Source organism: Vanrija pseudolonga, chromosome 7 (assembly GCF_020906515.1).
Source record: "Vanrija pseudolonga chromosome 7, complete sequence".
NCBI lineage: Eukaryota > Fungi > Basidiomycota > Tremellomycetes > Trichosporonales > Trichosporonaceae > Vanrija > Vanrija pseudolonga.
The window spans coordinates 349,270-363,394 of record NC_085855.1 but is presented as its reverse complement, the minus strand read 5'-3'; the positions used below and the strand labels follow the sequence as shown (position 1 = coordinate 363,394).

The following is a 14,125-nucleotide window of genomic DNA, read 5'->3' as shown; positions in this document are numbered from 1 at the left end:
CAGCGTGAGCCGCTCAACGACTATATATCTGGCTGGCATGGCGGACGCGTCGACAATCAGCAGACTGCCCGTGGTGCCTGCTCTTGTTTGGCAACAGGCACGCCGCGGACCGCGTAGTAAGCTGGTCTCGACTCCGGCATAGCCGGCGCGGGACAGGTCAGTTGGGCGGCCGAGTGCGGCTGTCGCTCTGGCGTGTGTTTCAGCATGGCGGGCAGTGCTGCTGCCTTAGTTTACGGGCGTGTGCCTCGGCACTGGGCTAGCTCGTGATGCGGTGGGTGGGGTTGGGTTGTGCATGGCTGTGCTGGTACGGCATCAGGCAGTGGGGGGCCTCGGGGTGCAGGTGCTTCGAAGTATCGAAGGCGGTCAACTGAGCGGCTGCTATGGAGCTGGGGGAGAAGATGCTTCACTTTGATCATTTCATACGTAGACACGGATAAGGAGCGTCCTCGTCCTCGTCCTCGTCCTCGTCCTCATCCGCCTCATCCTCATCCTCATCCTCATCCTCATCCTCATCCTCATCCTCATCCTCATCCTCATCCTCATCCTCATCCTCATCCTCATCCTCATCCTCATCCTCATGGCTGACGTAGATCTTGCTGCTTGGGATAGGGGCTCGAGGCCGGGACTGTACAAGTCTTGAGGATGCAGCGCTTTGCGCCTCTGGCGGCATAGATCATCCACTGTATAACCTATGCCAGTCTGCTGCAACTGTTCATCCAACTGCGCTACGTCTACACCTTCCCTTTCTCGTTCCCGTCTTCTTTGGGCTCAAACCGCGCAGCGAACATGTCAGCAATGATGCGTAGCCTTTGCACGTCGGTGCGCACGATACGCCGGAGCATCGCGACGTCGTCGGCAGATGCCAGGTCACCCGCATCTGCCAGAAACGACAGCGACGTGACGTTGCGCGCGCGCGAGGACCTTCTCGGCACTCCGTCTCCGGACTTTGAGCTCCGGGTGGCTGATGTGCTCAAGGTCGCGGAGGCACGGGTCGAGTTGTGGCGCATCCTTAGCCTCACCGGTGGTGGGTACCCCGCCCGGGGTGCCGAACGGCGCGCACATGAGTAACAGGGCGTATACGCCGACGTTTGCGGCCACGATCCACCACACCAAGAGCTGGGGAGTTGACATAAAGCAAATGATGGACCCGGTCATGGTGATGATGGAGAACGGGGCGGCCGCAGCAATCGCGTTCGCGGCCGAGCCGGTCGCCACGACGGCCAGGCGCCCGAGCGAGAAGACGGCGAGCACACAGCCTACAAAGGTGCCCAGGTATACGATCCCGGCGGCGAACGGGACGTCGCTGGTGAGGGAGACGACCGTGACGGCTGCCAGGCCGAGCGCGGTGAGCACGCCTCCTGCGGTGGCGAGCACGTCGTAGAACACTGGGGTGTAGGCACGTGCGAGGAGGTCCAGGACTTGCTGTAGTGCGCTCATTGTCGGTGAGTGGATGAACAGCAAGTCGAGGTCGGTTGTCGTTGTCAGCACTAGGCTGGTGGTGAGCGAGGCACCGCACCACCTGCGGCCTTTCAACCTCCACAGCCCATGACGTCGATGCGAACAACTGATACATCAACTTCCCGGAGCTTGGGGCACAGCATCCCCCGCCTCAAACCGCACAGCATACGCCTCGGACACGGCAGTCCAGTGCCCAAGGTCACGGCGCACGTCAGCGCACAGCGCGGCCACCTCGGCATTCGTCGCGAGGTCGGGGTGTGCGAAACGCAACTCGGAGATACGCGCCAGCGTGCCCGTGTTGTTGGCGAGCGCGGCCTCGAGAGCGCGCTTGCGCGCGCCGAGGTCCCAGTGGTCGGCGGTGGCGAGGTCCCGGAGTACCGGGTACGCGCGCGAGCTCGAGCTGGGGTAGCGGTAGGCCGAGGCCAGGGTGGCGACGTAGAAGACGCCGGCGTAACCGCGCAGGAGTTGCAAGCCTGCGCCGCCTTCGTCGAGGACGATGTTGTCCGCCAGCAGCATGGCGCTAGCTACGACCATACAAGCGACGAGGAAGAGGAACAGTGCGATTCCTCTGCGCCCCAGCTTCTCGTACAGCCCACTCGCGAGAGACCAGGCCGTGGCCGCCATCGTGATGAAGGCTACGACATATGCCAGGGCATAGCTCTTGGCCGTCTGGAAGACAGCTTGGACCACGTAGAATACGCAGACGAGGTGCAAGACGATGCTACCCATGATGAGGGCCTTGCCCGACCCAGGTGGTGAGAGCGGCGCTGTCGGCATTGTCGTGAGCGATGTGAATGTTGTAACGACTGAAAGGCCCGCGACGAACTGTCATGGTGCACTGCCTGCACCTAAGGCACGACCTGACACAGCTGACGAGGGTGCAACGAGTACAAACAAACACTACATCTCGTCGCCATTGCATTGACATGCCTAGGTAGGCCTCTGTACTGTATGGCCTGGCAATACTATTCCTCCCCCGTCTTGTCTTTCTCCAAGTCAAGTCGTACGGCAAGGACGTCAGCCATGGCGCGCAGGCTGCGCGGATGGGCAGCCGCGATGCCGCGCAGCGTCGCGGCGTCGGCGGCGGACGCCAACTCTTCACCCTCATACGCCACCGACGTGACGCTGCGCGCGAGGACTTGCTCGCATGGCGCCGGGGTTTCACCGTACCGCGGCGGCAGGGGGAGCTCGTCGAGGAGGACGGTGTGGCCGGGGGCGGCCTCCACGTCCTGCTCCTCGCTGCTGACGGGCACGTACCCCTCGCTGCTGACAAACGCACTGTACATTCCCCACAGGGTGTACACCGCAACGTCTGCGCCGACGATCCACCAGCCGGAGATTGGGTTGCGTCCAACAAGGCAGAGGGGGAGCCCCATGCCCGTGATGAGGACAAATGGGATGGCGGTGACGACCGCAGTGCCCACCCCGCCGGCGGCGACGACGGCCAGGCGCACACCGGCGAAGATGCCAAGGACGGAGACGACGAAGATTACAAGGACGATGAGCCCGAGGATGGGGTGGACGCTGTCGGCCAGCCAAGCGATTAGGACCGCCACCACGCCGACGGCGGTGAGCACGCTGCCGGCCGTGACGAGGATGCTCCGAAACGCGGGCGGGTCAGCAGGTCTTTGGCGTGGGTGTACAGGTGGTGGCGGGGCATTGTGTGTAAATGGATAAAGGCAAGGACGTCGAGATTGGTGTTGGTCGAGCAAGCAGGTGGTTTTGCATCGCAACAAGGCACCGGGCCATGAGTGGCCATCGTCACGCCACAAAGCTCGTACATCAAACATCCTCCTTGTACCTCTCTACTTCAGCTTCCAGCAGCTCCGACAGCTCAACCAAGCGCAAATAGTTGCGCCGCACCTCCTCCTGCGCAGCCGCGATCTTATCGTCGCTCGCGAACGCCCGCAACGATGCCCTGATCTCGTCGTCGTCCCCAACACTCTCCCGGAACTCCGCGAGATTGTCTGCACTCAGGAAGTCGATGTCGCCGGCGTGAAACTTCTCGAGACCCAACAGAATTTGTCTACTGCCGTCCAGCGCAGGCGAGATTTCACGCAGGGACTCGATGATGTCTTTGACTGTCGTTCTGGCAGTTTGGCTATTGGCGGGGCGGGAGGGATGGCCAGTAACTACGGCGTAAATGAGCCAGAGGACCCACATGGCCGCGTAAACACCCGCGACGCTCGCGAAGAACTCCAACTCGAACATCCCAAAGCCGAGGAGGAGGACTATGGAGGGGAGGAAAACGAACTGCCCGGCGAGCACGAGGGTTTTTGCCCCGAGCCCGTCAGGGCGGTGACCATGCAAGCAACGTTGAAGATGGAGAGGAGTTGGACGACGGATGAGAAGTACCGCTCTGGGTCGGTGAAGGGCGACGCTGTGATCCTTGCAAAGGCGAAGGAGGCAGCAAGCCAGAACAAGGCCTCCGGGCTGAGGTATAGGTTGCGGCGTAGCGGCGCTGCCTGCGCCTCCACCTCAGCCAAGCGCACAACGTTGCGGCGCATGGCGTCTAGCAGGGCTCTGACGTCGCGCCAGGACGTCTTGAGGATCCTGCAGTATTGTCACGGTGGAGTGGATGGACGAGAAAGCACAACAACCAGTCGTTGAGCTCAAGTCGGTGGCTAGTGGTGGTTGTTGGGGTCGTCGTCACGCCAGCAAGGCACGACGGCGCCAAGAGGGGCAGTCTGAGATTCCGGGCCCTGCTTCCCCTGGTGCAGCAGCACTTGCCGCACCGCACCGCCGCATGATCCAGGCCAGACAGACCACGGGGGCCATGGCAGGTGCAAGGTCGCACTGCATGTGTCGTCGGGGCACAGCACGGCGCGTCGTGTCGCTCGCCGCATCAAGGTGGGTGTGACGTGACGCATCGGCAAGCTCGGCGGCGGCATGGGCGCCACTGCAGATCGCCACTGGGGTTTGTGGCGAGCGCCACGGCCGCCGCCGAGTGATCCGCCGGCCGCGGCATGGCAATAGCCCACGGATCCTGTTGCATAAGCGACTCAACAACCCGGGGGGGGTGGTATGTGCATGGAAGCCATATCGGGTTTACCGTCACACCTCGGCTTTACCCTCCTCCGCCGTCTCGCCTGTGCAACGCAGCACAGCTTGCCAACGTCGGCGCCCACCATGCGTCGGAGGACAGCGACCTCGTCGTCTGAGGCCATACCGTTACTCCCCTCGAGGTACGTCAGCAGGGCGATGTTGCGCGTGGGGGACTCTTCGAGGCGCAGCCGCACGCTCGCCTTCTCGGCCGGGCTCATGGCCTCCAAGCCGCGGTACAGACGAAAGGGTCGGTTCGGTCGGCACCGTCAATGCTGTGCGAGACGCCGCTGGGAGGGATGTAGCCTGGGCTGAGCTGCTTTGAAAGGCAATCCACATGATCCACAGGGTGTAGACGGCGACATTGGCAGCGGCAACGTTGGTGCCGTCGTAGTCGGCATCGTCGCGAATGATGTGACAACAGATGAGCAGCACTCGAAGGATCCGAGTTGAGTGAGATCTGGAGTCGTTTCGGTCTGGAGGAGGCTGAACTTTGAGTGACAAGGCACGGCGGGTGTGTGGCCTCGGCTCTTGGCATCTCACGCCGGCTCCTCAGCCATGACACAGCTACACAGTACCCCTGGCGCGCGCTACATACACAACTACATCAGGCCCAAGTATCTCAGGCGGGCGAGGTCGCGGTGCACGCTGCCCTTGAGGGCCGCGACCTGGTCGTCGGTCGCGATCTGCGGGTGGGCGACACGCAGCTCGTCGATGCCCGCGAGGAGAGGGTGGCCGCGGCATGACCATGTCTGAGCCACCGAATTGCACATGAGACTGCTACCCTTTCTCTACTCCTGTCTCAGGACCAAGCTGTGCCGACACAGCAGCCAAGCGAAAGCGGTTCTGGTGGACAGCGGGGTGCAGGATTCGAATTTTGAGCTTGGCGAAGAACCTCCTCCACGGCTGTGCGTCGAGGCGCGCCAGGTCGTCGTCGACGGGCGCCAGTATGGCCTCGAGATCCATTTTGAGCGCCTCGAGCTCTGGTCGGTCGAGTGTGCTGATGTATTGGAGTTCGTGGTGTCTATCGCCTTGAAAGGAGTGCCACCAGTCCACGAAGTGCCCCACGCCGCCCAAGACGAAGGAGTCGACACACAGGATTGGCACCCCTGGCACGTCGAAGGCAAGGAGGGCCATGGCGCTGGCCAGCACCATGACCGTGATAAGGGTGACGGTGAACCATATACCTTTCTCCCCCAAGATACCGTATAGACCGCGCCCTGTCTGCGATGCACCCCACGCAGTCATAAAGACAAAGCCGTGGATGAAATTGGACTGGCGAGTTGCGATCCACCGCACAAGTAGGTTGCAGCCTGCGAGGAAGGTGGCGGCGCTTAATGCGTGGAGTAGGTTGAGGCAGCGTTTGGGCCCCAACTGCATGGTTGAGGTTGCCCCAGTTGTCATTGTTGTGGGTGATGTGGAAAGAAGAGAAGTTGCGACAACTGGGGGGCTGGACGTGTGATGTCGAGTGCAGTGCAGTAAGGCACGACTTGACCGCCGTCCCCTCACAACATGCATCACACACTACATCCCTCCTTGGATCTGTCGGCGCAACCCTCTCGTCTGGCAGCTCCCTCCGTGAGAGTGCGGCGGATGTTGTTAAGGAGTTCGCCGGCCTTGGCGATCTCGGCGTCGCTCGAGAAGGTCCGGTCGGCGGCCCGCCGCTTCTCGACATCGGCCAGAACCTCCTCGACGTGAGCTAGCCAGTCCCACCCCAAGGCAATCACGTCGTCGCAGTCGCGTAGCTTTGCCTCCAGTTGAGCCTTCTCGTTCTCTTGTTCGGCGATTTTAACATTCATGATAGCCGTCTGCTCCTGGATCTTGAGAGTGATCCCGACGGCCTCCTGATACAGTCGGAAATCGCGGGCCTCAGGCGTCTCCTGGCCGAAGAAGTTTGTGTCGCGGTAGAGGCGGTCTTCCCACTCGTGTGTATCGTCTAGCGTCGACTCGAACTCGAAGGAGCACCAAGTGTTAATGGCCATGCCCATAAACCAGGAGCAGCACATGTCGATGAGGACGACAAGCCAGCATAGCTTCGACTCGTCGTGCACAACAAGCATGACGCCGATCATGAACGCCGCGTAGACGGCGGCACAGATTCCGATGACAGTGGGCTCCAGCACGACATGCAACCTACGCGACGTGTCATACGCTCCGCTCGTGTTGACTGCAAACACGACGAGGAAGGCGGCCGATGGTGGAAAGGTGCGCACGCCGAGCATGAACAGCGTGGAGCCTACTTGGAGAACAGAAAGAATAACGCAGATGAGGACAACGATGCTGGTACCGGACAGGGGTTGATGAGCCGGCATGGTGGGCGGTGGTTGATTGGCAGGTAGAGAGGAGTGGAAAGTGGAGAGTCAGAGTCGTGGCCGTCGTGGGCTGGAGAAGACTGTGGCTGGAGGTTGTGCGGTCATGTGCCTAACATGGAACGACCGGGGCACTATGTAACACCAGCAACTCCCGAGGTTTCAGTCACGCCAAGTAAGTTGCTTCATCGCTTGTATAGAAGTAGCCAGTCACACACTGCGCCGTCGTCCCTACCACTCCTGTAGCCCGCTGTCGTTCAGACGTTGAGCAGCTCGACTCTGAGACGGCGGCAGTGAGTGACGGCAGCTGTCCGCTACCCACCGCCATAAGCCGGTAACCGCTCGGTCAGCACACACCCGCCAGCCAGCACAGCGGGTGTGCAACACTGTTTCCGCCGTGCGGCGCAACAGGTCCACGGTTCGAGCCCGTGATGAGAATCCGGTCCCGAGGGGTCGGGCGACGGGTTCGGAGGGGTAGAGTAGGTCTCCTTTTGCGTGTGAGTGAGTGAGTGTGTCCTTATCTCAGCCCCCGAGGAGAGCCATACATAACGCGGTCACCAAGTCACCAGCAGCACCCGCCAACCGGCGGGTGCAACGGTAGCGAGTTGTGCTCTTAGGGCACACGTCCACGGTTCGAGTCCGTGTAGAATCCGGTCCTCGGGGGCGAGGCGACGGGTTCGGGGGGTATGGTCGGTCTCCTTTTACTGTGTGGGGTGGTGTGTGTGGCGACGTTGGCGCGGGGGTGTGGGGCGGCGTGTGGCGCTCCGCTTCGCTGACGACAGAGCTGCCTGACCATCGGCTACTGATCGACAGGCGACGCTTGGTTCCTGCCACAAGGTACTGCCCAGAGGACGTACCGTGGCGTAAGGGTTCACGTGTTCTTCTTGGCTCGGGCGAGAACATGACCGTGAGGGAGATCGAATGCATGGGCCGTAGACGTAATACCACTATTCTGGGGTTGCAGGCGGGGTTCCTTTCGATGGATAGTCTGCGTCCTCAACACGAGAGGCGTTTGGAGAGTCGTGACACTGCTGGTGACGGCCGTGTCCGGTCCTGATGGGCACGGCGTACGAGGCGATAGTACGACCCACATGTGAGATGGCAATCCCCCGTTGCGGCCACCCGACACACAGCGTCATGACTGGGGCGTGAGTGAGAACGCACACACCGCTCCACTGTCCAGATTTCTGAAATGCCAGCGACGCGGGCGTCACCTTGGCAACGCTGGGCGGTGGTGCCACATGGGCATGTGGCGGCGCGAGCCAGAAAATTGCAGCCGGGACACTAATGCGATTAAGCTCAGTAACTCTGTTCCCACAAACACCACACCGCCCCACACTGCCCCTCTGTTCGGGAGCCGTGGCACCACCGCGTTGCGTCGGAACTCGTGGTTGACTGAGGCCGCTGGACAACCAGGACTCATTGACGGCGTGATAGTCACAGGGAGAAGTAAATAAGCTCAGTAACTCTCTTCGCTACAACCCCCGACTTTTACGGGAACCGCGACACCACGTTGCGTCGGCACTCGTGGTCAACTTCGGTCACACGGCAACCAGGACGCCTGGATGGCGGCACGCTCAAAGCAAGAACAACTATAAGCTCAGTAACTCTGTTCGCTTCTAACACTTCCCGTATGTACCTCTTTGTGGAGCCTGTGGCCTCCACGGGTGTCTCGACTCTTTGTGGAACATGTGGTATCCGCGAGGGTCTCGACTCCTAACACAGAGTAAGGCCCTCATGAGACCACGATCACAGCGGGATCCCCTTCTCGGCCACCTTGGCAGCAACGTCTTACCAACTGACTGCCCGTCGGCGTGGTGTGGAGGAAGAGTGCGCATAGAGGGGACATTGCCGATGTCCTTGGCGGCGACAGTCGCGACGTGAGGTGCGGCGAGGGTGGAGCATTCTTGACGACGAGGGGAGCGGTCTTGAGAGCGAGGTGGCGGAGGTGCGATGGGACGCCAGGTTTGACGACCTTCCTCGAAGGCATAAAAGGCCTGCTGGGGCTCGTGATTCTCAACACCAACACCAGTACTTCCCCATCTCTCCAGCTCATAAATACCAACACCTCTTGACCAACTCCAAGTTCATCAGCAAGTAAGTCAACTCGGCACCCAAGACCACTGACAGGGTGGCCAGCACCATGCGCCTTATCAACGTCATCCCCCTCCTCGCGGCTCTCGCGGCCACCGCCACAGCCGCCGGGATCCCCGCCCAGCCGGAGGCTCGCGCGCCGGACGTGGCGGCGCGCGAAGGGGCTGACGCCGTGGCCTCGGGTGGCGACCCCAACGGTGGCAAGTACCAGCCGCCGGCGCCGTGGGAGAAGGACGACCAAGGCTTCACGTACGTCCCGGTGCAGGACGACGGGACGCTTGCCGTTCCCAACCCGAACGAGGCGGCGCTCGACCCCAACTCTGCCAACTCGATCGGGGCGGCAGCCATCATCCCTATCGCCAGCATCGTCGCTGCGGTCCTCAAGGCCGTCATGGCCGGCATCCAGGGCGAAGTCAACAAGCAGGGGGCGTTCGTGCACGGCCTCATCGACAAGCACAAGGAGATCGCGCCCGACAAGAACGTGTTCGTCTTCCAGCGCTTCAAGGGGTTCACGTGGACTGCTAGCTGGGACAGCTTCCAGGAGGACACGGTCAAGTACAAGAACAAGTACTTCGGCGTCATTTCCTTCAAGGGCACGGGCGAGCTCAACAGTAATGGCGCTGATGGGGGGTGGGCGAATTGGGGTTGGTACGGTAACTGGAACAAGGACGGCAACAAGGTCAACTTTTACTAAGTGTCCCACTGGCTGGCTCTGTCAGTACAACTATGCTCTGCCTGCTATGGCGAATGAATGAATGAATGCTGCAGTCAAAGTCGTTCGCCGGGGGTCGTCCGGGGGGCAATGGATCGGGAATCGGGACCGATACGATGATCCGCTGCACAGACTGCCGAAGGGGGGCTGACAATGGCTTGGGGACGAGGCGCATGGCTGACGTGCGGGGGCGGCGGGGGGCGTGTCGTGGCTTGTGTGTATGCCCACGGCAAATGTGCTTGTCGGCAAGATAACGCATGCCAACAAGAAAAGAGCAAGAGTAGAGAACAAAAGCGCGAGATGGATGCATCGACCCGGTTCTTTAGTAGTTGCCCGACGTTGCCTTTATTCAGGCACGGCCGGCCGGGTGCGACGACGAAGGGTGCCAGCCATCCATCGCCGAGACGACGGGCCATCCCACGCAACTCGCAACTCCTTCACGACCATCACTCAACCTACCTCGACAGCTCCTTCTACACTACACACTCTCGCTCCGCGACTACACACATCAGCATCAGCGCAGGCCGCGACAGTACCGACCACCGACATCGCGACGACCTAGCACCTCCCACCTCCCTCTGGCTGCACCGCCCTCTCGCCGCCCACTATGCGGCCCACAACCCTCCTCACCGTCCTCCTCCTCCCGCTGTCGCTCGCCGCCGCGCTCCCCAACACGGACGCCGACGACGCCGCAGCCCTCGCAAACGCGCTCGAACAAGTCAAAGCACAAGGCGACCGCGCGCCGCAGCCGCCAGGCCGGAAGCGGCCGCGTCCCCGCGAGGTGCGCGAGGCCGCCGTGCTCAAGGTGCCGCTCTACGTCCCGTGGGAGGAGAAGCCGGCGCCCGTCCCGAACGAAGAGTGGAACACGCACCCCGGCCCCGACAGCCCAGAGTGGGAGAAGCACCACTTTGGCGACCACCTCCCCGACCAGTATCCGGGCGGGTACGCCGTCAAGTCGCAGCCAGAGTACAACCCCGACAAGGACGCCGAGCGCGCGTCGGTCGAGCACCCGTCCTTCATGGTCTGGAAGGGCTGGTGGTACACCAACCAGCCGCCGTGTGCCCCCGGAGGAGGGTGCCGCAAGTGCCAGGGCGACGGGCTGTGCGTCATGACTTGGAACAAGGAGGGCGAGAAGGAGAACCCTTGGAAGCGGCTGCGGGCGGCGCGCAAACGCTGGAGGGAGTCGCGCGAGCCGTGAGGGAGGCGGGTCCGCGAGCGAGCGAGCGAGTGGCGCGTGAGCAAGAGGCAAGGCTGGCTCCATCCAGGTCGTCGCGCTCCGTTGACGCGACGTCTGCGAGGCCGGTTCCACTGCCCGCCGCCGTACGAGTTGTATCACTACATAGCAATGTATCCGCCCTTCCTTGTCGGACGCGATGTTGCTCGCGCACCTGCCAATCCGAGTACTCACATCGCTCATGGCACCGGTGGTCCGAGCACAGCGAGTGGCAAGGCAATGGACAGTAGAGAAGCAGTGAGTGGCTTCGGCGACGCCTCCCGGCGAAGTCGCAGACCTGGTTCGAGGCCGTCTCGAGCCGTGTAGAGCTGTCAGACTGCGACATCGGATACGAGCATGACTATCGCGCGCGGCGGCGTCCAACACGATCGTCACTGTCAGCCTGGCGTCGGCGTGTCGCCGTAGAAGAAGGAAAAGAAGAAGGCGGCGACGCCAAGGACGTGTCACCCGGACCGAGTCGGCACCACTCGCTCCGAGTGCCCACCTGGCGCACCACGCGGTGCCCTCGGCAGTGGGGCCGGTGCCGAACGGAGCAGCGTGGTGCATCGGTGTGCGGAGCATGCGCGGGCTCCTTACTGGCGAGGAGGAGGAGCGGCGCGAGGATGCATACGCCGAGGAGCAATGCATGGTGCAGCGTGGTGTCCGTCGTTGATGTGCCGGCCGCCGCCGCGCCTGCCCGCCCGTCCACGTCGTGTGCTCGCTCGGTTTTACCCTCGTCGTGCCTCGACTACGCACAATGGCGTCACATCGTCCTGCTGCCTTCAATAGCACCAACAGCGACAACCCTTCATGCTCTCCTCCTTTCTCAACTCTCTCCTACCCACCGAGTGACTAGCACGCCCCATTGCAGCAGCAGCACGAGCACGCACAATGACCACCGCAGCAGCAGCAGCTCCCAACCCGGCGCGGTACTACGCCGACGCCAAGGCGCCCGTCTGCCCCCTGGTCATCAAGGACCACTTCAACACGCTCAGCCCAAAGGAAAAGCTCTACGCGCACCACATCGCCGCTGCGAGCTGGATCGGCGCGCGTATCGTGCTTGAGCAGACGACGCCGCATGCCTCGGGCCTCTTCGACCTCCTGCGCGAGGTGTTTTCTGCCAAGGGGCAGCCTACGGCGCTCGCGGACCTCGACAAGCTCGCGTCCGACGCTGGCGTGTCGGCCGACGAGTTCACCGGCACGCTCGAGTACACGGTCCAGGTGTTCAACAACCTCGCCAACTACAAGTCGTTTGGCGACTCCAAGTTCATCCCCCGCGTGCCGGCCGCTGCGTTTCGCAAGGTCGTCGCGGCCGCCCCGAACGCCGCGAGCGCACTGGCAAAGTACGACGCGCTCGAGGAGGAGATCTACGGCCTCACGCCGGCCGCGCGCACGCTGCTCGGATACCTTGACGCTGGGCATGTGACCAACTACTACGAGGGCGACATCACCCAGGACGACATCAAGGCCGTCGGCACGTGGTGCGAGGCGCGCGGCCTCGACCCGCTGAACACGCGCCTCTTCAAGACCAAGGACGGCAAGTTCGAGCTGCGCATCGCTAGCGCCGAGAAGAACGGCCCCGAGGCGGGCGAGTACGACGCGGGCGAGCGCAAGGTTGTTGTGGTGTATGGCGACTACGCGCCGGTCCTGGCTGCTGTTGCCGCCGAGATCGCCAAGGCGATCCCGTACGCCGCGAATGACCACCAGAAGAAGATGCTCGAGCACTACGTCACGACGTTCACGACTGGCTCGGTCGACGCGCACAAGGACAGCCAGCGCGAGTGGATCCAGGACATTGGCCCCGCTGTCGAGACCAACATTGGCTTTGTCGAGACGTACCGCGACCCCGCGGGCGTGCGCGCCGAGTGGGAGGGCTTTGTTGCTGTTGTCAACAAGGAGCAGACGAAGAAGTTTGAGCGCCTCGTCGCCGCTGCCCCCGAGTTCATCCCCCAGCTCCCCTGGAGCAAGGACTTTGAGAAGGACAAGTTCCACAAGCCCGACTTCACCTCGCTCGAGGTGCTGACGTTCGCCACAGCTGGCGTGCCGGCCGGCATCAACATCCCCAACTTTGACGACATCCGCCAGACTTTTGGCTTCAAGAACGTGTCGCTCGGCAACGTGCTCAACGCCAAGGCGCCCGACGAGAAGATTACGTTCCTCGACGACGCCGACGTCGAGCTGTTCAAGAAGCTCCGTGGCCCCGCGTTCGAGGTCCAGGTCGGCATCCACGAGCTGCTCGGCCACGGCACCGGCAAGCTGCTGCAGGAGGAGCGCGACGGCTCGGCCAACTTTGACAAGGCGAACCCGCCCACCAACCCGCTCACGGGCAAGCCCGTCGAGCACTGGTACGGGCCCGGCGAGACCTGGGGCTCGCGCTTCAAGGCCGTCGCGTCGAGCTACGAGGAGTGCCGCGCCGAGTCGGTCGCCATGTTCCTCAGCACGAGCTACGACGTGCTCAAGGTGTTTGGGCACGACGACAAGTCTGTCGAGGAGGGACTCGCCACCGACATTCTCTATGTTGCCTGGCTGCAGATGGCGCGCGCTGGTCTGCTCGCGCTCGAGTTCTACGACCCCGCAGCGAAGAAGTGGGGCCAGGCGCACATGCAGGCGCGGTACGCCATCACGCGTGTGTTCCAGGACGCCGGACACGGGTTTGTGTCGATCGACAAGGTCGGCGACGACGACCTCCGTGTCCGCCTCGACCGCAGCAAGATTGAGACGATTGGAAAGGACGCCATCGGCCACTTCCTCCTCCAGCTCCAGGTGTACAAGGCGACTGGCGACGCCGCGGCCGGCACCGAGCTCTACAACAAGGTCACGTCTGTCCCCGACGAGTGGCTCGCGTACCGCGACATTGTCATTGCCAAGCGCCAGCCCCGCAAGGTGCTGCTCCAGGCCAACACGTTTGTGGAGGGCGGCGAGGTTGTGCTCAAGGAGTACGCCGCGGACGAGGCCGGTGTTATTCAGAGCTTCCTCGAGCGCACCATCTAGGCGCGGGCGCCGAGGTGGCGGTAGCTATGTTCAGAAGGCAGGTGGGCGGTCTGGGCGATGATGGGTTGAAGGAATGCAGAGGTGGACGCGCGCGCGGAGACTCGAAGCGGACACGCCCCGAGCGGTGTAAGTGAGCACTGGCGCGCACTGGCTCGAGCAGAGGCGTCGTGCGCGTCGTGCCCGTGCTGGCTGGCCGTGGTCGCGCGCGTCCCATCCTCGCGCGCGTGCAATGTAGATAGAAGCCGTACAGGGTAATGGAAGAATGTGGCCGTGGTCGTGTGCGCGAGGTGCTATACATGGCATGCG

At 62.6% G+C, this 14,125-nt stretch overlaps 9 protein-coding genes across 9 annotated transcripts; 4 read left to right on the top strand and 5 right to left on the bottom strand.

The window, feature by feature from the left end:
* Positions 1-266: 266 nt before the first annotated feature.
* Positions 267-640, top strand: LOC62_07G008984 (uncharacterized protein; the record flags this gene model as incomplete). The annotated part of the gene is made up of 2 exons (XM_062775527.1): positions 267-271; positions 439-640. 2 exons carry the CDS (start codon positions 267-269, stop codon positions 638-640), a joined length of 207 nt encoding a protein of 68 aa, XP_062631511.1.
* A 227-nt stretch (positions 641-867) lies between these two features.
* Positions 868-1,437, bottom strand: LOC62_07G008983 (uncharacterized protein; the record flags this gene model as incomplete). The annotated part of the gene is made up of 1 exon (XM_062775526.1): positions 868-1,437. The coding sequence occupies one exon, from the start codon at positions 1,435-1,437 to the stop codon at positions 868-870; it is 570 nt and encodes a 189-aa protein (XP_062631510.1).
* Positions 1,438-1,572: 135 nt separating this feature from the next.
* Positions 1,573-2,235, bottom strand: LOC62_07G008982 (uncharacterized protein; the record flags this gene model as incomplete). The annotated part of the gene is made up of 1 exon (XM_062775525.1): positions 1,573-2,235. One exon carries the CDS (start codon positions 2,233-2,235, stop codon positions 1,573-1,575), a length of 663 nt encoding a protein of 220 aa, XP_062631509.1.
* Positions 2,236-2,423: 188 nt separating this feature from the next.
* LOC62_07G008981 (uncharacterized protein) lies at positions 2,424-3,118 on the bottom strand (the record flags this gene model as incomplete). The annotated part of the gene is given in 2 exon segments (XM_062775524.1): positions 2,424-3,084; positions 3,102-3,118. The coding sequence occupies 2 exon segments, from the start codon at positions 3,116-3,118 to the stop codon at positions 2,424-2,426; spliced, it is 678 nt and encodes a 225-aa protein (XP_062631508.1).
* A 122-nt stretch (positions 3,119-3,240) lies between these two features.
* Positions 3,241-3,965, bottom strand: LOC62_07G008980 (uncharacterized protein; the record flags this gene model as incomplete). The annotated part of the gene is made up of 3 exons (XM_062775523.1): positions 3,241-3,547; positions 3,620-3,689; positions 3,713-3,965. The coding sequence occupies 3 exons, from the start codon at positions 3,963-3,965 to the stop codon at positions 3,241-3,243; spliced, it is 630 nt and encodes a 209-aa protein (XP_062631507.1).
* A 2,052-nt stretch (positions 3,966-6,017) lies between these two features.
* On the bottom strand, positions 6,018-6,812 carry LOC62_07G008979 (uncharacterized protein; the record flags this gene model as incomplete). Its single annotated transcript, XM_062775522.1, has 1 exon — positions 6,018-6,812. The coding sequence occupies one exon, from the start codon at positions 6,810-6,812 to the stop codon at positions 6,018-6,020; it is 795 nt and encodes a 264-aa protein (XP_062631506.1).
* Positions 6,813-8,952: 2,140 nt separating this feature from the next.
* Positions 8,953-9,597, top strand: LOC62_07G008978 (uncharacterized protein; the record flags this gene model as incomplete). The annotated part of the gene is made up of 1 exon (XM_062775521.1): positions 8,953-9,597. One exon carries the CDS (start codon positions 8,953-8,955, stop codon positions 9,595-9,597), a length of 645 nt encoding a protein of 214 aa, XP_062631505.1.
* Positions 9,598-10,222: 625 nt separating this feature from the next.
* Positions 10,223-10,813, top strand: LOC62_07G008977 (uncharacterized protein; the record flags this gene model as incomplete). Its single annotated transcript, XM_062775520.1, has 1 exon — positions 10,223-10,813. One exon carries the CDS (start codon positions 10,223-10,225, stop codon positions 10,811-10,813), a length of 591 nt encoding a protein of 196 aa, XP_062631504.1.
* A 906-nt stretch (positions 10,814-11,719) lies between these two features.
* On the top strand, positions 11,720-13,819 carry dpp3 (Dipeptidyl peptidase 3; the record flags this gene model as incomplete). The annotated part of the gene is made up of 1 exon (XM_062775519.1): positions 11,720-13,819. The coding sequence occupies one exon, from the start codon at positions 11,720-11,722 to the stop codon at positions 13,817-13,819; it is 2,100 nt and encodes a 699-aa protein (XP_062631503.1).
* Positions 13,820-14,125: the final 306 nt, after the last annotated feature.